The sequence below is a fragment of the Ochotona princeps genome, chromosome 2 (genome assembly GCF_030435755.1).
Source record: "Ochotona princeps isolate mOchPri1 chromosome 2, mOchPri1.hap1, whole genome shotgun sequence".
Lineage (NCBI taxonomy): Eukaryota > Metazoa > Chordata > Mammalia > Lagomorpha > Ochotonidae > Ochotona > Ochotona princeps.
This window is the reverse complement of record NC_080833.1, coordinates 20130802-20148629: the sequence shown is the minus strand read 5'-3', so window position 1 is coordinate 20148629 and position 17828 is coordinate 20130802. Positions and strand designations below refer to the sequence as shown.

The following is a 17828-nucleotide window of genomic DNA, read 5'->3' as shown; positions in this document are numbered from 1 at the left end:
TCAGCCAGTGAGGCATCACATGGGCCTGGTGTCATAGCCTAGTGGCTAAATTTTCACCTTGCATGCACTGGGATCCCATTTGGGCAGCAGTTCGTATCTCAGCTGTTTCATTTCCCATCCAGCTCCCTGCTGTGGCCTGGGAAAGCAGTCGAGGATGGCCCAGAGCCTTGGGATCCTACATCCACATGGGAGACCTGGGAGAAGCTTCTGGCTCCTAGCTTCAGATTGGCCATAAGCAGGGAGCTGGATGGGAAGTGGAGCAGCTGGGATTAGAACTGACGTCCATATGGGATCCCAGCACGTGCAAGGCAAGGACTTTTGGCCACTAGGTTATTGCAAGGGCCAGGGTGGTATGTTTTAAAATGTATATCTTGTACATTGTGTGAAAAACACCCCTCCCTTTTTTTTTTGTTTGTTTCTTAAACATTTATTTGTTGGAGCCAGTATAATGGCATAGTAGGTAAAGCTGCCATCTGTGGCACCAGCTTCCCATATGGTTGGTGCCTCAGCTCATGGCTGCTCCAGTTCTAATCCAGCTCTCTACCGATGTGCCTCGGAAAGAGGATGGCCCAAGTTCCTGGACATCTGCACCCACGGTGGAGACCTAGCTTCAGCATGGCTGTCATCTCCACTGGGGAGTGAACTAGTGCGCAGGAGATTTTGTCTCCTTCTCTGTTTCCTTTTCCCTCTCTACCTTTCAGATTAAAAAAATCTTTAAAACATGATTTATTTTTTTTAAGCCGAAGCATAAATAGAACCATGATTCATGAATTTTCCAGTGTTCTTCCTTTCTATTATCTTTAGCCATTGTGTGATCATAAAATGACATTTTTTTAGATAATAGCTTTATTGAGATATAATTTGCATGTTTTGCACTTTACTGTTTTTTTTAGTCAATTATATTTTTTTTCCATTTTTTAATTAGTATTTTATGATATAGTTGCATATGCTCTGGGATTTCCCTTACCTGCTCTCCAGATCCCCTCCCCCCACCACTGAGTTCCCTTATTTTTTTTAAAAAGATTTATTCATTTTATTACAAAGTCAGATATACACAGAGGAGGAGAGACAGAGAGGAAGATCTTCTGTCCGATGATTCACTCCCCAAGTGAGTGCAACGGCCGTTACTGTGCCGATCCGGAGCCGGGAACCAGGAACCTCCTCCAGGTCTCCCACACGGGTGCAGTGTCCCAAAGCATTGGGCCGTCCTCAACTGCTTTTCCAGGCCAGAAGCAGGGAGCTGGATGGGAAGTGGAGCTGCCAGGATTAGAACCGGCGCCCATATGGGATTCTGGGGCGTTCAAGGTGAGGACTTTAGCCGCTAGGTCACGCCGCCGGGCCCATCCCCTATATTTTTACAGTAGTATAGTTCTTCATAAGCAGTTGTAAGTCTGTCATTGCAGGCATGGACAATGGCAGAGTGTTCCGCATCCTTTTGTCATTTAACAGTTTGATTGGGAGTCCTTCTTTAATCTGGAAGTAGAGAGCATTGTATCCTTACATCTGGATATCATACTCTCCATTACACAGTTACAATACATCACCTTAAATGAAAAGCCACAAAACAGAATCAGCAACAGGAAGAAAAATACAAATTTACAACACCATGAAATTAAATAACATACTTCTGAATGACTGATGTGTTGGTGAAGAAATGCAAAGAAAAATCAAGCACCTTCTAGAAGAAAATGATGCTACAGTGTGACCTATGAGTCAGTAAAGAATTTAATATGAGAAAAAAAACTTAGAGAAATGAAGCTAAAAACAAAAATATCAAAATCAATGAGATATAGTTTCCTCTGATCTTTGTTGGTGAGATGTATCTCCTGTAGGCAACAGTTAGATGGATTTTGTTTTTTTGATATAGTGTACTAATCTATGACATTTGATTGATGGGTTTAAGCCTTTTACATTCAGGGTTAATATGAGTAGGTCGTTACTTGGTCCTGTCATTTTAGCAGTGGGTTGTTCATTGTTTGATTTAGTCTTCTGAAAGCTGCCCTCTGCCATCAGCCTGTCCTCTCCTATTTCCTGGAATGTGCCCTCTGCTTCATCCTGGCTAAAGATCCCCCTGCTGTTTAAACGTGTCCTTACCCTATTCTGCCACCTTTATTCTCCACTACAGTTCACTCTTTCAAGGTACATAATTCAGTGTTTATTAATATGGCTACAGAGTTTTTCATCTAGCACCTATGTCAACTTTGGGGGGAGTCTGTGAGGGGTAACCTTTTAAGAATTTGTCTTGGGCCCAGTGCAATAGCCTAGTGGCTAAAATCCTCACCTTGCATGCTCTGGGATCCCATATAAGTGCCAGTTCTAATCCTGGTGGTCCTGCTTCCCATCCAGCTCCCTGCTTGTGGCCTGGGAAAGCAGTCAAGGACAGCTCAAAGACTTGGGACCCTGCACCTGCATAGGAGACCTGGAAGGGGTTTCTGACTCCTGGCTCCTAACTTCAGACCAGCTCAACTCTGGTCATTCCGGTCACTTGGGGATTGAATCATTGGCGGAGGATCTTCCTCTCTTTCTCTCCTCTGTATATCACACTTTTGCAATAAAAATTTAAAATAAATCTTAAAAAAAAATTTACCTTAAATGGATATGGAATAGATATGGAATTCTGTAACTTTAAAATATGACAATGAAAAAATGTGACAGTGGTTACATAAATGTAATCAGAATAAAGTGAAAATTATTCGATAATGTGTTGGTTAATATTGACCTACTAAATTGGCCCTCTAGTTACTTGAGTTCCACATTCATGATTTAACCAACAGTGGATTAAAAATACGTGCAAGGGCCCAATATGGTAGTCTAGCAGCCTAAATTCTCGCCTTGTATGCCCTGGGGTCCCATATGGGTGCCAGTTCTAATCCCAGCAGGCCCGTTTCCCATCCAAGCTCCCTGCGTGTGACCTGGGAAAGCAGTAGAGGATGACCCAAAACCATGGGATCCTGCACCCGTGTGGGAGACCTGGAAGTGGCTCCTGGCTTCAGATTGGCTTAGATCTATCTGGCCATTGCAGCCACTTGGGGAGTAAACCATCAGACGGAAGATCTTCCTCTCTGTCTCTTCTCCTCTTTGTATCTGACTTTCCCGTAAAAATAAAATAAATCTTTTTTTAAAAAAAAGTGCAAGATGTTGCATCTATACAAATATGTACATACTTTTTTCTTGTCATTATTCCTTTGATGACAGTCTAGCAGTTTATATTGCCTTAGGCATTGTAAGTAATCTGGAGATGATTTAGAGTATATCAGAGAATATATGAAGGTTATTTGCAAATGCTGTGCCATTTTGTCAGTGACTTAAGCATTTACACATTTTGGCATCCACAGGGTCTGGAGCCAGTCTCCCAGATACCTAAAACAAGCCACATTTGAGTAGCTAGATGTTTTAAAAATCAAATCACCACATTGACACCTTTGTCTGTTTTTTTGCAGGTGAAAAAAGCCAAGATGCAGGAATCGGGAGAGCAAACTTTAAAGTATGTAAACTTGAATTTCACTGTAATGATGTACTCAGGATTTGTTTTCGTGTGCTGTGCGTAGTGTATGGTTATGCTTTGTGTTGACCACACATTTTAAATTATTTGCCTTATGGTTCAAATGTTCTTTAAATAGTTTCTCCTTGAAATACATGCATTTTTAATGCATTCATTATTTATTCATCAATGTGTACTAACTTCGTGTACTGTACCATATAAGAGAAATATGATAGTCAAGATTTTTATTTTATTTTTTTTTTTAAAGATTTTGTTCATTTTATTACAAATCCAGATATACACAGAGGAGGAGAGATAGAGAGGAAGATCTTCCATCCGATGTTTCACTCCCCAAGTGAGCCGCAACGGGCCGATGCGCGCCGATCCGATGCCGGGAACCAGGAACCTTTTACAGGACTCCCACGCGGGTGCAGGGTCCCAAGGCTTTGGACTGTCCTCGACTGCCTTCCCAGGCCACAAGCAGGGAGCTGAATGGGAAGTGAGGCTGCCAGGATTAGAACTGGCGCCCATATGGGATCCCGGTGTGTGCAAGGCGAGGACTTTAACTACTATGCTATCGCACTGGACCCGGTTTTGCCCTTTTTTTGGTCATTTGATTTTAGAGTAGCCTTTTATTCAGAGTACACACATTACTAAGCAACATTTATATAACTGAAAATAATTATACTTTGAAACAGTGTATCATTTCTTCTCTAGAAATAATAAAATAATTAGCAAAGTGCTCAAGTTAATTCACCATCTTTGTGTGGTTTCCATTTAATCTCCAGATGTTCCACCAAATATGTTGTGTATATAGGGGATTTTGCTGTAACACAGGATTTTAGGAATTGATGCAGCATATACCGAATCATACAAATATGGTTAACTTCTAAGATAAAGGATCTAGAAATAGTCTTCAACAGTGAGTGAACCCTAGACTTAAATTAAAAAAATATATATATATACATATTTAACACATAGAAGGAGTGTGTGTGTGTGTGTGTGTACATACATATAAGAGACCAATAATTACTGTTAGAAATTTGAAGTTCTGATCCCATGTTATTTCCTTGGCTTGAGAGTTCTATTTAAACAAGTATGAGCTGGGGCCCAGAAGTCTATATTTATAGCAAGTGTTCATAAGATTATAATGAACATTAGTGGTTAGTTTCATAAATAATATGAGAGTTTTAATAATTTTGGTGCTGTGTATTTTTTAAATAAATAATGTTTTTGACATTTTGCTGTGTAGAAAGCACCTGCCTTTGGTGGCCAGTCTTGTGTTTGTAGCTGTCTGGGTTCCCCAGTGTCTGCTGCCTCGGGAACGTGCAAGAGCAAAGCAGGAAGCTCCTCTGTGGGAAGGAGTAACACAGTCACAGTTACAGTTTCATTGTGCTCACTGGGTTCAGTTTACTGTAGGTACTTTTTGTATGTACAGTTCACTAATCCTCAAAGCAGTAATGCAAGGTGGGTTTTATTTTATCCTCATTGATGGATAAAGGACCTGTGACGCAGGGAGTTTGTTCAGGTACGCAGGGTCACAGGTATTTTAGAATAAGATCTACACTCTAGTCACTACTAGGCTTTACCATTGGGAATAACTGGAGAACAGGACATGAAATAGAAGGAAAAGAATACATTGTGAGGGAAGAAAAGTTAGGATAATATCCACTTCAGAATTCCAGGGAAATCTTGCCAACATTCACGTATCTAACATAGTAAGTTTTCCTCCCAGTTTACTTTTACCTTTTGAAGTTTCTTCTAATTTTCCTTTAATATTAAAAAAGAAAAATGTATGAATATAATAACAAATATAAATTTTTTAATTGAGACAAGAGAAATACAGTGGAATGAATCATTTTAAGGATTTAGAACCCATACTTGGATACAAGGAGGTGGGGTGGTTTACAGCTGATTGAGAACCACTGTATGCAATCTGCTATCTTGCCACTTTCCTGTGAAACCCTGAAAAAGTGACAGTGTACTGTGGCACAGAGTGGGGACTATAATAAGTAATAATTCATATATTTCAAAATCACCAGAAGAGTTGATTTTAAATGTTTTCACCACATTAAAACAATGTGTGAGGTGATGGGTTAGTAAATTATCTTGATTTCATCATTCCAGTATGTAAACTGTATTACCTTAGATATAAATATGCAATTTTAAAAAGAGTAACTGGGGCCCTGCGCCGTGGCCTAGCGGCTAAAGTCCTCACCTTGAACGCCCCAGAATCCAATATGGGCACCGGTTCTAATCCTGGCAGCTCCACTTCCCATCCAGCTCCCTGCTTCTGGCCTGGAAAAGCAGTCGAGGACGGCCCAGTGCTTTGGGACCCTGCACCCGCGTGGGAGACCTGGAGGAAGTTCCTGGATCCTGGCTTCGGATTGGCACAGCACCGGCTGTTGTGCTCACTTGGAGTGAATCATCGGACGGAAGATCTTCCTCTCTGTGTCTCTCCTCTCTGTATATCTGACTTTGTAATGAAAATAAATAAATCTTAGAAAAAAAAAAAAGAGTAACAGGGTAGTTTAAAATTTTTCTTTTTCCAAAGGATCTTAGAGAATAACTTGCCCGTGACTTCCCTGGAATTTCTGGGCAATATAAAAACTGAAGGTGCCAGGGATATGAAAACAGTGGAGAGTTGAGTGTGCCAGTCCTCATGGAGCTCTTTGCAAACAGTTGGTTTAAAAAACAAAACAAAACAAGAATAAGGATACAGGAGTGTTGACCTTGCCTGGGAGGCAGTGGGCTTGATCTCATTACTTCCAGCACTGCGGTGAATCAGTCAGGGGCTAATGTATCCATTTTGGTTCTCCTAGTCCAGTAAGCAACCCGGACACCAGTGATCAGAAACCTGAAACGTCAAGCCTGGCATCAGACCTCCCCATGTCAGAGGAAAGTAAGTACCATAGCTTAGGCCCACTTCAAGAGGCCTTGCCATATGCTATTCCGCTAATTGGGTTTTCACTGATGGCCTTTGTGTCCCAGAATGTCCAGGCTGCTTTCTTGTGTGTGTGTGAGAGAGAGAGAGAGAGAGAGAGAGAGAGAGAGAGTGTTTGTATGTGTTCATCCTGTCTCTTCCAGAAGCTTCACTAACATACCAGCTGAAGAAAAAGTCACATGGAATGTGCTCATCTACCAAGTCACCTTCTGATTTTATTTCTGTTTTGACGTTGAATGTTTTAAGGGTAATAAAGCCTTACTCAGATCAGAAATGTTTGTGGCCCAACCTCTAGAGAACTGGATATTTTTCTTCCTTTCTAATAAAACCAAATGATCCCAACTGCCCATCTTGGCCAAGAATAAAAGGAATCCCCGGAGCCAAGGATCGAAAGGAGACTTTAAGGAAGTGCCGCCAAATAAGATCGGCTCTTCACACACCCTGTCTCACTTTCCTCTAAATCAGTTACACTTGTGCACGAGACAGAACAACAGCCACAAATGTGGATTTCTTTTGGAGACATAGGTTTTGTCCAACATGCCCGCTTATCTCCCAGCTTGCCTCCACAAGCCAAACGGTACCCCTGAGCTTAAATCTATATATCCTTTGATATTTTGCCATATACTTTAAGTGTAGATTTGGAGAATATGTCTTAAGACAGTTATTCTTAACTTTATAAGCATTTCATATAATGAAAAAGGTGTCAAAAGCAACAAAAGTTCATTTTTTTTAAGAGATATGTTTTGAGTTTCTTCAGAAGTGATTCTGTTCCACTGATGCTCAGAATTGCAGTATACACAAGAATCCTCTGGAATGCTTACTATAATGTGGAATTCCATCCTTGCTTTCAGATATTAGTATGCAGTAGGTCTGATGTGAATGGGGAGTTACATATTTAAGAAATTTTCTAGGTGATGGTGGTACATATGGAGAACTGTCTATTCTAGGAGAAGCTGTTCTTTTTTTAATCTATTTTATTGTATTGTTGTTAGTCTTTACATAGTTAATTACAGTTAAAGGGAAAAGAAGAAAAAAAAGGAAAAAAAAGGTTCAGGGGGATAGGGAAGTGGGTAATGCTATTATGTCAATATTGTTTCCATCATGTATCTGAGGTAAAGGGGGATATTGAGGGAGAAGCCCCACCCGGTTTCCCGCCCACCCCAAGTCCCGGATGTGGGGCATGCTCTGAGATATGTGCTCAAGTGGTGTTAATAGTTCTCCAGTTATGAATCGCTGCCAGTTTCGCTCGATGAGGTCGTCCACTGATTGATATGGTCCATCATAAAGTCTCCGTTTGCCCCATATTTCGCTGCCAACATATAGCTGAGATGAATGATTGTCCTGTTCTGTCTTCTGTCTTTTCTTGGTTAGAGTTCTGAGTCCAGCAGTTCGATTGGGGAGATCTCCAAAGATACTTTGAGGTATTCCCAGATTAGTTTTTTGTATGTTCTAGCAAGCACAGGGCCCGGCACAGTCCATCACCCCGATCAGCTGGTGGTTGCAATTGCTATGTTGGTTCTGTTTTCGGTCCTGAGTTGCACTGGAACCAATGGGTGTTGCAGTCCAGTCTGGTTCAGCCCTTATATCAACCAATGGGAGCTGCAGCCTAATCGGGGAGGAGAAGCTGTTCTGATTAAATACAGTGTCCCATCTCACTCATCAGGGAGAAAATTGAGTCTTCCTGCTTCTTTTAATTACTCTTCCTTTTTTCCATAAAAATTCTAGCTCTTTTGAACTTCGTAACTATATCCTGTTTCATTTTTACCTAGGATTAATTTCCTAGTCATTCTGTTCTTTAAAGAGTAGGTTGTGTCTGTTTTCATCTTCATCCAGACCTTTACCATTCTTGGTAGTTTTTAACATTCACGTAGATGACTTACCCAATATCCATTCCTGTTGTCTTCCTTTTCCTTCTTACTTAGCACAAAATCTCTGTTATTGTTGTTGTTGTTTTACAATTCTCCCTTAAATATTCCTTAAATGGTCTGTCCATTTTACTGCCCTCATCAAACCTCAACCCTAATTTAATCCAACCCTCTTTCTCCAGAAGTACATACAAATAGCTGAACAACATTGAATAAAATTATGTATCTGTCTGGTTATGCTTTGCCACAAATTTGTAGGAATCAAGTTGGCATTCAGCATGCTTGGGAATCCTACTACATTCTCTAATTAATTTTGCCTGTAAATATTTCACACCATCTATTTTCTCAGAGAATCTCTACTTATTCACCTTCCCTCACTTAACTAGGGATATCTTCTCAAATAAAAGCTGTCAACGAGGTACAAGTTTGGCACAATAGTTAGACTACTGTTTGTGATGCCTGTAGTGAAGTACGTCAGTACTCTGGTTCAGTTCCCACCTCTGCTTCCTTCTAATACACACCCTGGGAGTCAGCAGGTGACGGTTCAGTCACTTAAGTCCCTGATATCCATGTGGGAGACCTGGATTGAGTTCCAGGCTCCTGACTTCAGCCTGACCCAACCCTTACTGTTGTGCTATTGTGGGTGTTTAGAGAGTGAACCAGCAGATGGCAGATCCTCTTCCTCTCTCTCCCTTTAAGATAAGTAAGTTAGTTTTCTTTTCTTTCTTTCTTTTTTTTTTTTTAAGGAGGGGAGGTGGGGCAGGAGGATAAGAGGACATTTTAAAAATCTGTGCAACAGGAAATTCCCTTATCCTGTCAACACCAAATCTTCAAACCTACCTGTGTTTTGTGGCCATGTTTTCTTGCTTCCTCCTGAGAATGCAGCATTCCTGCTCCTGTTAGTAAGGGTTCCATTTTTGCTCTGTATCCTTCCCCAAGAACTTTGGCACTGTGATTATCCTACCATCACGCTTGTATCGTTACATTTCTCCTCTTAATACTTCTTGTCAATAAAGAGACACATTTTGGTATCTAGCATCTTAACACAAACAACAGTCCCCTTTGACTCTGCATGTCCCTTTGGTTGTAGATTTCCTCATTGTTCCATGTTGTGTCAGAACCTCTTACAGGAGCTGCTCTCACCTGCTCTCTTGCCTCTCTTGCCTCCTCCTCACTCTTCAGCCGGCTCACATTGAGCTTTATCCCCAGTCTTCCAACGAAGCTGCTTTTGTCAAAGTCTTCAGGTACTTTCACAGTGTCAGTTCTAGTAGATGTTTCTCCCTCTTTGTATTTTCTCTTGCCACTTTGTACTATCCCTCTGTTTGAATTTTGGTTTCTTATATATTAATGAATCCAGAATTTATATTTTCAGTCTGATTTCAGCTTTCATTTGTATGTCACACTGCTTTTTGACATTTCCTCTTAAGTGTCTGAAAGGAAAGTCATACATAAAGTGTGTCAAAAAGAGCTTTTGATTCTTTTTGCAGCCACCCCCACAGCTGCATCAAATCCGTTCTCCCAAACTTGCCTGTCTTAGGAAATGATAAAACTCTCCTTCCAGATGTTCAAACTAGAATCCTAGAATTTATCCTATACTCATATCCCTAATTCCCTGCATCCAAATGCATCCACATGATTTGTTAGTTTTGCTGTCAGAGCCCGTTTCAAAGTCTTTGCACCACCCCCAGTGTTACTACACTAATTAATTACTTACTTGATGCTCTATGCAAAAGCAGATGAGGCCTTGACTCTTCATAATCTTTTCACAGTTCCCAAATACTGCCCAAGATCAGGGCTGATTTATTGTAGTAGTAGTATAGAAGCCTCCCAGGACCCAGGTGCCTGACACACTGCGTATTTGCCCTACCTCTGTCTCTCTTCTCATCATTCCTATGGCCTTTATTCAGCACAGAGTGAGCACCCGGAAAATATGTAGAAGAAAAATTATATCATTTATGGCATAAGCTTCTTGCTGTTTCAGTTTGCATACAAGCACAGCCGAGAGTTCAGGAGTTTGCTTTGTGGTTGTAGACCAGGGATCAGTGCAGGTAGACAACAATGGATTCTAGCCTTCAGGTCTTTTCTGCCCCACGTTCCCCATTCTTCTACACTCTCAAATGTATGAACACATCTATAAAGATGAAAATGAGGGTTTTTTTCAACTGCATAGTCCTTCAAACTTTTATATCTAAACTATTTTGTAATTAGTTTAGAAAACTATAGTGAGGTGTGCGGTTTTCCCATTTCATTTTTGAGATGTTCTAACTTTTTTACCTGGTGATATTATCTTTCTTTCAGTTATGACATGCACCGATTACATCCCTCGCTCATCCACTGATTATACCTCACAAATGTATTCTGCAAAGTAAGTTAAATAACCATTTCCAAAATCTATATGCTTTTCTTCTAGGTTCACTGCAAGATTTAATTTGGTATTTATTTTTCTGGCTCCGATTCTCCATCCTTATTTCAATTTTTGATTCCCTCTCAATATAGTCTAGCTAGCATCCTTTTAGAAAGTTAGTGATTACATGGACTTGATGATCACTATCAGACAGGAACTTGCTCAGTGCACAGTCACTAAAAATACAGAATTCTGTTAGTGACCCAGGCATATTACTGATTGGCTTCTGATCATTCTCTCCTCTTTGCTCTTGACAGACACGTCAGCCAGAGTAGGACATCAGCTTAATCTGTGTTCCGTTTCTTGTTTGAGGAATGTCCTCAGAATGGACCTGGGCCTGAAGTTAGACAGGTTTGATCAGTTTAAGTTACCGAGAGGAAATGTTTGGGCCTTCATGGAGTAAGATTAACATTCAACATCAACCGTGTTACTCATCTTCAAGTTGAATAGGTGTGCACAACAATGTGTGTACCATGTTACTAATTGTGCATTAATAAAAAATGAAATGCACATACCTAAAGACGTGTAAGTGTGGTTATTAAGCCAGAATATGTCCTCAGGCACTTAGAAATACATGATACATAAAGCAGTTGGTGGGACTGACATCATGACACAGTCATTTTCCAACTGTTCCACTTCTGGCGATGCACTTGGGAAGGCAGCAGAAGGTGGCCCAGGTGTATGGGCCCCTGCAACCCAAATGGGAGTTCCAGACTCCTGGCTTTGACCATTATGACCCTTCAGGGAGTGAAACAATGGATGAAAAATCTGTCTTTTCCCCCCTCTATGTAACTCTGCCTATCAATTAAATAAAATAAGTCTTTAAGGGGGAACAAAAAAATTGGTAACAGATTTTGAGAAATCAACTCAATGATTTCTGCAAATTTTAATACAGTATTAACATTAATGGCATCCTTAGGCCATGGTCACACAGTCTTCCTCTGTAAAATGGCTAAATCTTGTCTCGGGGATCATTAAAAAAAAAAAACATACTAAATGTGAAGAACACTTACTTTCAACTTTAAACTGTAAAGATAAAGCATGAAAAAAATAATATTTTATTTTTAGCATTGAGATGAACCCATTTGAGGTCACTAAAATTTAGACATTTTCTGTGACTTGAGAACAACTATAATCTGAGCTATTTTTATTTATTTATTTATTTATTTATTTATTAAAGATTTATTTACTTTTATTACAAAGTCAGATATACAGAGAGGAGGCGAGACAGAGAGGAAGATTTTCCATCTGATGGTTCACTCCCCAAGTGAGCCGCAACGGCCGGTGCTGTGCCAATCCGAAGCCGGGAACCAGGAACCTCCTCCAGGTCTCCCACGCAGGTGCAGGGTCCCAAAGCTTTGGGTCGTCCTCAATTGCTTTCCCAGGCCACAAGCAGGGAGCTGGATGGGAAGTGGAGCTGCCGGGATTAGAACCGGCGCCGATATGGAATTCTGGGGCATTCAAGGCGAGGACTTTTAGCTGCTAGGCTACGCCGCCAGTCCCAATCTGAGCTGTTTTTAATAGATGTAATAGATAATTTTTTAAACTCAGTTCAAGTTAAGAATAGGTATTTTCCAAATCGATGAATATCAGTGATATCAGTACTATCTACCGATACGTGAATGAATGGATATATTGCATAATCATTCATTTGAAATATATTTGAAGACTGATTTGCTTAGGATGCCAGTCAAGGTAACCATATTTGAATGGGGTTGCCTGGGTTTGATACCCACCACTTGTTTCTGACTCCAGCCCCGAATACCTGAAAGGCAGACCCTGTGAGGCAGCAGTGATACCTTAAGGAACGAAGTTCCTGCCACTCTGTGGGAGAACGGAACTGTAATTTATCTCATGACCTCAGCCTAGCCTAGTGTCAGCTGTTGTGTGCGTTTAGAAGTAAGCTAGTGGCAACTTACATAGAGAGAGTACAAGAATGTCACTTTAAAAAATGCATGTGGGGCTAGAGTTATGGCACACTAGGTCAAGCAACTGCTTGGGATACCAGCATCTTATATTGGAGAGGCAGTTTGAGTTGCAGTTACTCCACTTTTGATCCAACTTTCTATTAATGGGCTCGGAAAGGCAGCATAAGATGGCCCAAGTAATGGGGCCTCTGCCAATAACATGGGAGGCTAAGATAGAGTTCTCGGCTTGTGGCTTTGGCCTTGACCCTGGCCCAGACTTTGCTTTTGCAACCATTTTAGTGAGTGAATCAATGGGTAGAAGATTCTCTGTTCCCCTACTTTGCCCACCTTCCTCCCCATCCCCTGCTTTTCAAATAAATAAATCTAAAAAAAAGGTAAAACTGTATTTTCATGCTTACTACATCCAGAACATGTTATTAATTATGCCTTTTATTTTAAAATATTAATTATGTTAATATATAATATAATTGTATTATGCTCTATTTATATATTATATTTATTTATTATTCATTTTTAAAAGTTATAGATGTGGCAGGGTGTCTCCCATCTGCTGGTTCACTCCTTGCTCCAACCACCAAGACTGAGGCAGGCCAAAGCCAAGAGCTAGGAAATGGCTTACCTTATCACTTATCTGTTCATTATCTTTTAGATAATCATCTCCAGTGATTTTTTTTTAAAAAAAGATTTATTTACTTATATGAAAGGCAGTGTTACAGAGAGAAAGCAACAGAGACAAAGCTTCTGTCCACTAGTTCACTCTCGGGATGGCTGCAGTAGTTTGAGAATGGCTGCTCAGGAGCCAGGAGTTTTTTACAGTCTTTGTGGGTGAAGGGGCCCAAGGGCTTGGGCCATCTTCTGCTTTTCAAGGCATATATATTAGCAGATTGCTGGGTTGGAAGTGGAGCAGCTGGGACTTGAACCAGCACTCATAGGGGCTGCCAGTTCTATATTATGATCACTTTTTAATTCTACCTCCATTTGCAGTTTCTTCCCCTTGCAATCTGTTTTGTAAAAAAAAAGAAATTAATTGCTGTTCAAAAATACTCTGGTCCTGTATCAGCAATTCCAGTAGTTCCCAGTTGCTTCAGATTTGTTGGATCCCTTTAGCTTAATTTTCAGTGTCTTTGCTATCTTTCTGTCTTTGACTCACTGCTTAACTTCACTTAGTGTGTTTCCCTTAATACAATCCATGCTTCCTGAAGGCGCCTTGCTGCTTTGTCCTAGAACACCCTTTCCCATTTCTGTACACCTTCTCTGCTCACTTCACTTGGTCAATTTGTAGCTTTCCTTTTTCTTCTTCTCTCAAGGCTGAAATATAAACCTTTTACACCTTCTAAAACAGCCTTTCCTCTTGTATTTGGTTTTTTTTTTTTTTTTGGCTTATGTAGTACATATAGCCTTTAAAAAAATTAGTGTAAAAATTCAGCAAAGCAGCATAGATGTATTGGCCAGACTAGTTAGTGAAATACCTGGGATTTTACACAGGAAGTTTGAGTCCTGGCTGGGACTTCCTGTATGTGTCAGCTAACATGGCTGCTGTTTTGAAGGAGTTGGGGTTCAGTCTGTGTTTCCTGATTTGGTTGCTTGCTTTTTCTCCACCAACCGTACCTTCTTTTCCAAGACTCAACTTTCCTCCCAGAACTTGAGCTTGAACCAGTGAGAACCAGTTGCAGTCCTGTTTTGTAATTTTCTGGTTTTTTTTAGGGTTTTATTTCTCTTTGTGGTAGACATAGGGGCATAAACAAGTTTAATCGTTCCTTATGTTTCACATAGAGCCTTGCATGTAGCACACCACAGATGTTTATAAGATAATTAGAACTTGGGAATATATTTTTCTAATTTTTTTTTAGTTTCTGTTTTTTCTTTCTTTGTTTTAGTTTTTTTGGGTGGGGGCATGGGGTATGTTTAAAACTATTGAGTGTTCCATGATTGTCCCTTATGTAGATCGTAGTGTAGCCTGCAAGGATTGGGGGTTCTACTTTGTAACCATAGAAAATCCTTTTATGAAAGGTTAGTCTCCTTGTTGCTGCTGCTTTGCTTTTAGTGGCTTTAGCTGTTCTACCTACTTTCACTACTAAAGTAAATCACATATAAAAATGTTTGCTTTCTTGAATTTTTCTAGACCTTATGCACATATCCTCTCAGTTCCTGTTTCGGAAACTGCTTACCCTGGGCAGACTCAGTACCAGACACTGCAGCAGTCTCAACCCTATGCTGTCTACCCTCAGGCAACACAAACATACGGACTACCTCCTTTTGGTAAGGCAGCCTGATGTCAGCTGCTCCTGAGAATGTTGATTTCATCCGCAGACACTTGTCTTCTCCCAGAGAGGAAACTGGGCTGAGCGTTTACTCAGTTACAGTGTGGTAAAGTTGACCAACTTTCCGTGTCTTGATGCATGTAATGTAAAGTCATAGCTTTTCAGTATTGATGTATTTATCCACCAGAAACTTAGCTCTTTCCAAAGTACTAAGTCTTGACTCTGAAGGTTCTAAACTCTGAGAATTTCTGTTTTGTTGAACTTGACTAACCTTGTATACAACAGCGTAACATGGTTAGGTAGGCATAATAAACTTACTTGGAGCCAGTCAGTTTCTTGGTAGAAACAGGCAGTGTAACCATCTGAATAGAGTTTGCATCATAGTGTGTGTGTGTGTGTGTGTGTGTGTGTGTGTGTGTGTGTGTACATGTATGTGCATGCCAGTTTCTTCTTAACCTCCCTTTTCTTTTCCTTGCCTGAAACTGATAGAAGGTTCTGGTGAACCAAAAAGTCATACTAGGATGGGGAAAAGTCCCAGTTTTCTGTAACTGTATGCTATTCATTGGCTTTAGTTGTCCTGGCATAATCTGTAAGTTAGTGATTTGCCAAAGTCGTTGTGCGGTTCTGTGTGTAAATTAACAGATAATATGCAGGGAGCTTTGTTGTGCTTCCTAGACCTTCCTAGCACTCGTAGCAGAAAATTGAAAAAGTCCAAATTATTTTTAAATATGCTATGTGTTAATAAAAATTACATCTTTTTATTTAAGCAAGGTAGGAATTAGATAACTTTTCATAACAGATTGCCACAAGATTCTGGAAGTATTAATGTTTGTTAAGTATTTGGTTTCTATGTTCCTGTTTCTTCTGGCCAATGTGGCTAGTCTTTATGCTTAACAACAGTTTCCTTCCTTTAGACTTGTTAGCATTCTTTGACTGCTGATGACTACTAGAAACAAAAATTGGGTTTATGTTTAATGATATTAATAATTTTATGAGAGAAGGGAAATTCTCCCCTATTTGAACATCCATACTTCTGTGTCTTTCAGTATCAGCCACTTTTGAGTAATCCTTTGGGCAGGCAAAGGATGGTTGTGTGTGTTTCTTTTTGCACATGTTAAAGTTATTTTTTCAGGATCTGACTTGCTAGTAATAGGCTAGCAATCATTTTTATTTTTTTACCTTTTAATTGGTTTATTAATAAGCTTAATCCCTTTAGAACATTATTAATCAGTTTATGATTCCTGCTGTTGAATGTTAAATAACAGTCTCATTATCTCTCAACTCAGTTTATGAAATACCTAACATAATACTCTGGAATATGGTTTTTATGGTATCTTTTACAGTCATTTCCCTTGTATTGTAGAGGAAAATTCTGTAGGATAAATGGATCTCTGTAAAAGACAGTGTTTCCATAAGAAATACACTTTGGTGATGATAAGCTCCCGTAATCTGTTTTTGTATCATATTTGAATGCAAGAGACTTGTGTTTAGTAAATTCATCATCAGTAATTATTCATAGAGAAAGATAATTGTTAGCTTAATTAGACTTAAAATAATATGTGAGGCTTCCTAGAGAGAGAGTAATTTAGATAGGAATAATATGAGCAATAGATATGATATGTTCTCGTATTTTACCAGAGATATTTTTTTTAAGATTCATTTATTTTTTATTGCAAAAGCTGATTTACAAATAAAAGGGAGTGGAGAGAGAAATATCTTCCATGCACTGGTTCACTTCCCAAATGACCACTATGGCAGAACTGAGCCGATCCAAAGTCAGGAGCCAGGAGCTGCTTTCAGGTCTCCCATGTGGGTGCTGGGCTCCAAGGACTTGGGCTGTCCTCTGCTATTTTCCAGGCCACAAGCAGGGAGCTGAATTCAGGTGGGCCAGCCAGGACATGAACAGGCACCCATATGAGATTCCACTGCTTGCAAGCGGAGCATTAGACTGCTGAGCCACTTTTCAAAGATGACTGTACTTTTAAAAAATATTTTCTTGCGTCTTAACACACAGATGTCAAAATGTCCAAAAATGCTTGATTTCTTCTTTTTTTTTAAATCAAGATTTTGGAATGTTTTGTTATATTAGCTAGTGTTATTTTGTTTCAGCCATTACTACAATTTTGGGAAACCTCATCACAATAATATCTTCTGCTTATTGCGTGCTTACCATAGCGAGCAGTGTGCTAAGAATAAGTGCTTAAAAAAAAAAAAGAAGAAGAACAAGAATAAATGCTTAACAGTTTATATTATCTGATTTAGTCCTCAGAACAATCACAACAATAGTACGTAGTAATTTTTTTTAAAAGATTTCTTTGCTTCTCCTTCCGGCCTCCCTTTGCCTTCCCCTTTTCCCTCCACCACCTCCACCCTGTTCCTTCCCCACTGGAATAAATCTCGTAAGATAAAAAGAGAAAAAAAAGATTTCTTTTATTTTCATTGGAAAGCTAAATATACAGAGAGGAGGAGAGACAGAGAGGAAGATCTTCCATCCATTGATGCACTCCTCAAGTGGCTGCAACAGCTAGACCTGGGCAGATCCCAAGTCAAAAGCCCGAAGCTTCTTCCAGGTCTCCCACACGGGTGCAGGATCCCAAGGCATTGGGTCATCCTCCACTGCTTTCCCAGGCCACAGGCAGGTAGCTGGATGGGCAGTGCAGCAGCCGAGACACAAACCAGCACCAGTTTTGTAACTCTGTGCTTGTAAGGCATGAATTTCATCCTGCAGGCCCAAAAGATTATGTTTTTAGGGACTAAAAAAATTGCCTTAGTTGCTACTGCTCTGATTTAGTTTAAAATAACTTTAGTGTTATAGTGAGGATTTGGTAAAAAAAATATTTAAAAATCTATGGGGCCCGACGCCATGGCCTAGCGGCTAAAGCCCTCATATTGAACGTGCCAGGATCCCATATCGACACCGGTTCTAATCCTGGCAGCCCCACTTC

At 40.0% G+C, this 17828-nt stretch overlaps 1 protein-coding gene across 8 annotated transcripts in view; it reads left to right on the top strand.

Moving 5' to 3' along the window:
- EYA3 (EYA transcriptional coactivator and phosphatase 3) overlaps window positions 1-17828 on the top strand; it is an 87630-nt gene that overhangs the window by 29279 nt on the left and 40523 nt on the right. For 5 of the 8 annotated variants that reach the window (XM_004592184.4, XM_004592182.4, XM_058677606.1 and 2 more), the window contains exons 3-6: window positions 3441-3484; window positions 6304-6383; window positions 10589-10655; window positions 14745-14881. In XM_004592184.4, the coding sequence (XP_004592241.2) occupies window positions 3441-3484; window positions 6304-6383; window positions 10589-10655; window positions 14745-14881 (328 nt within the window). Of the gene's footprint in view, window positions 1-3440; window positions 3485-6303; window positions 6384-10588; window positions 10656-14744; window positions 14882-17828 lie in introns of those variants that run through there. The other 3 variants (XM_058677620.1, XM_058677627.1, XM_058677636.1) reach the window with 3 other exon arrangements.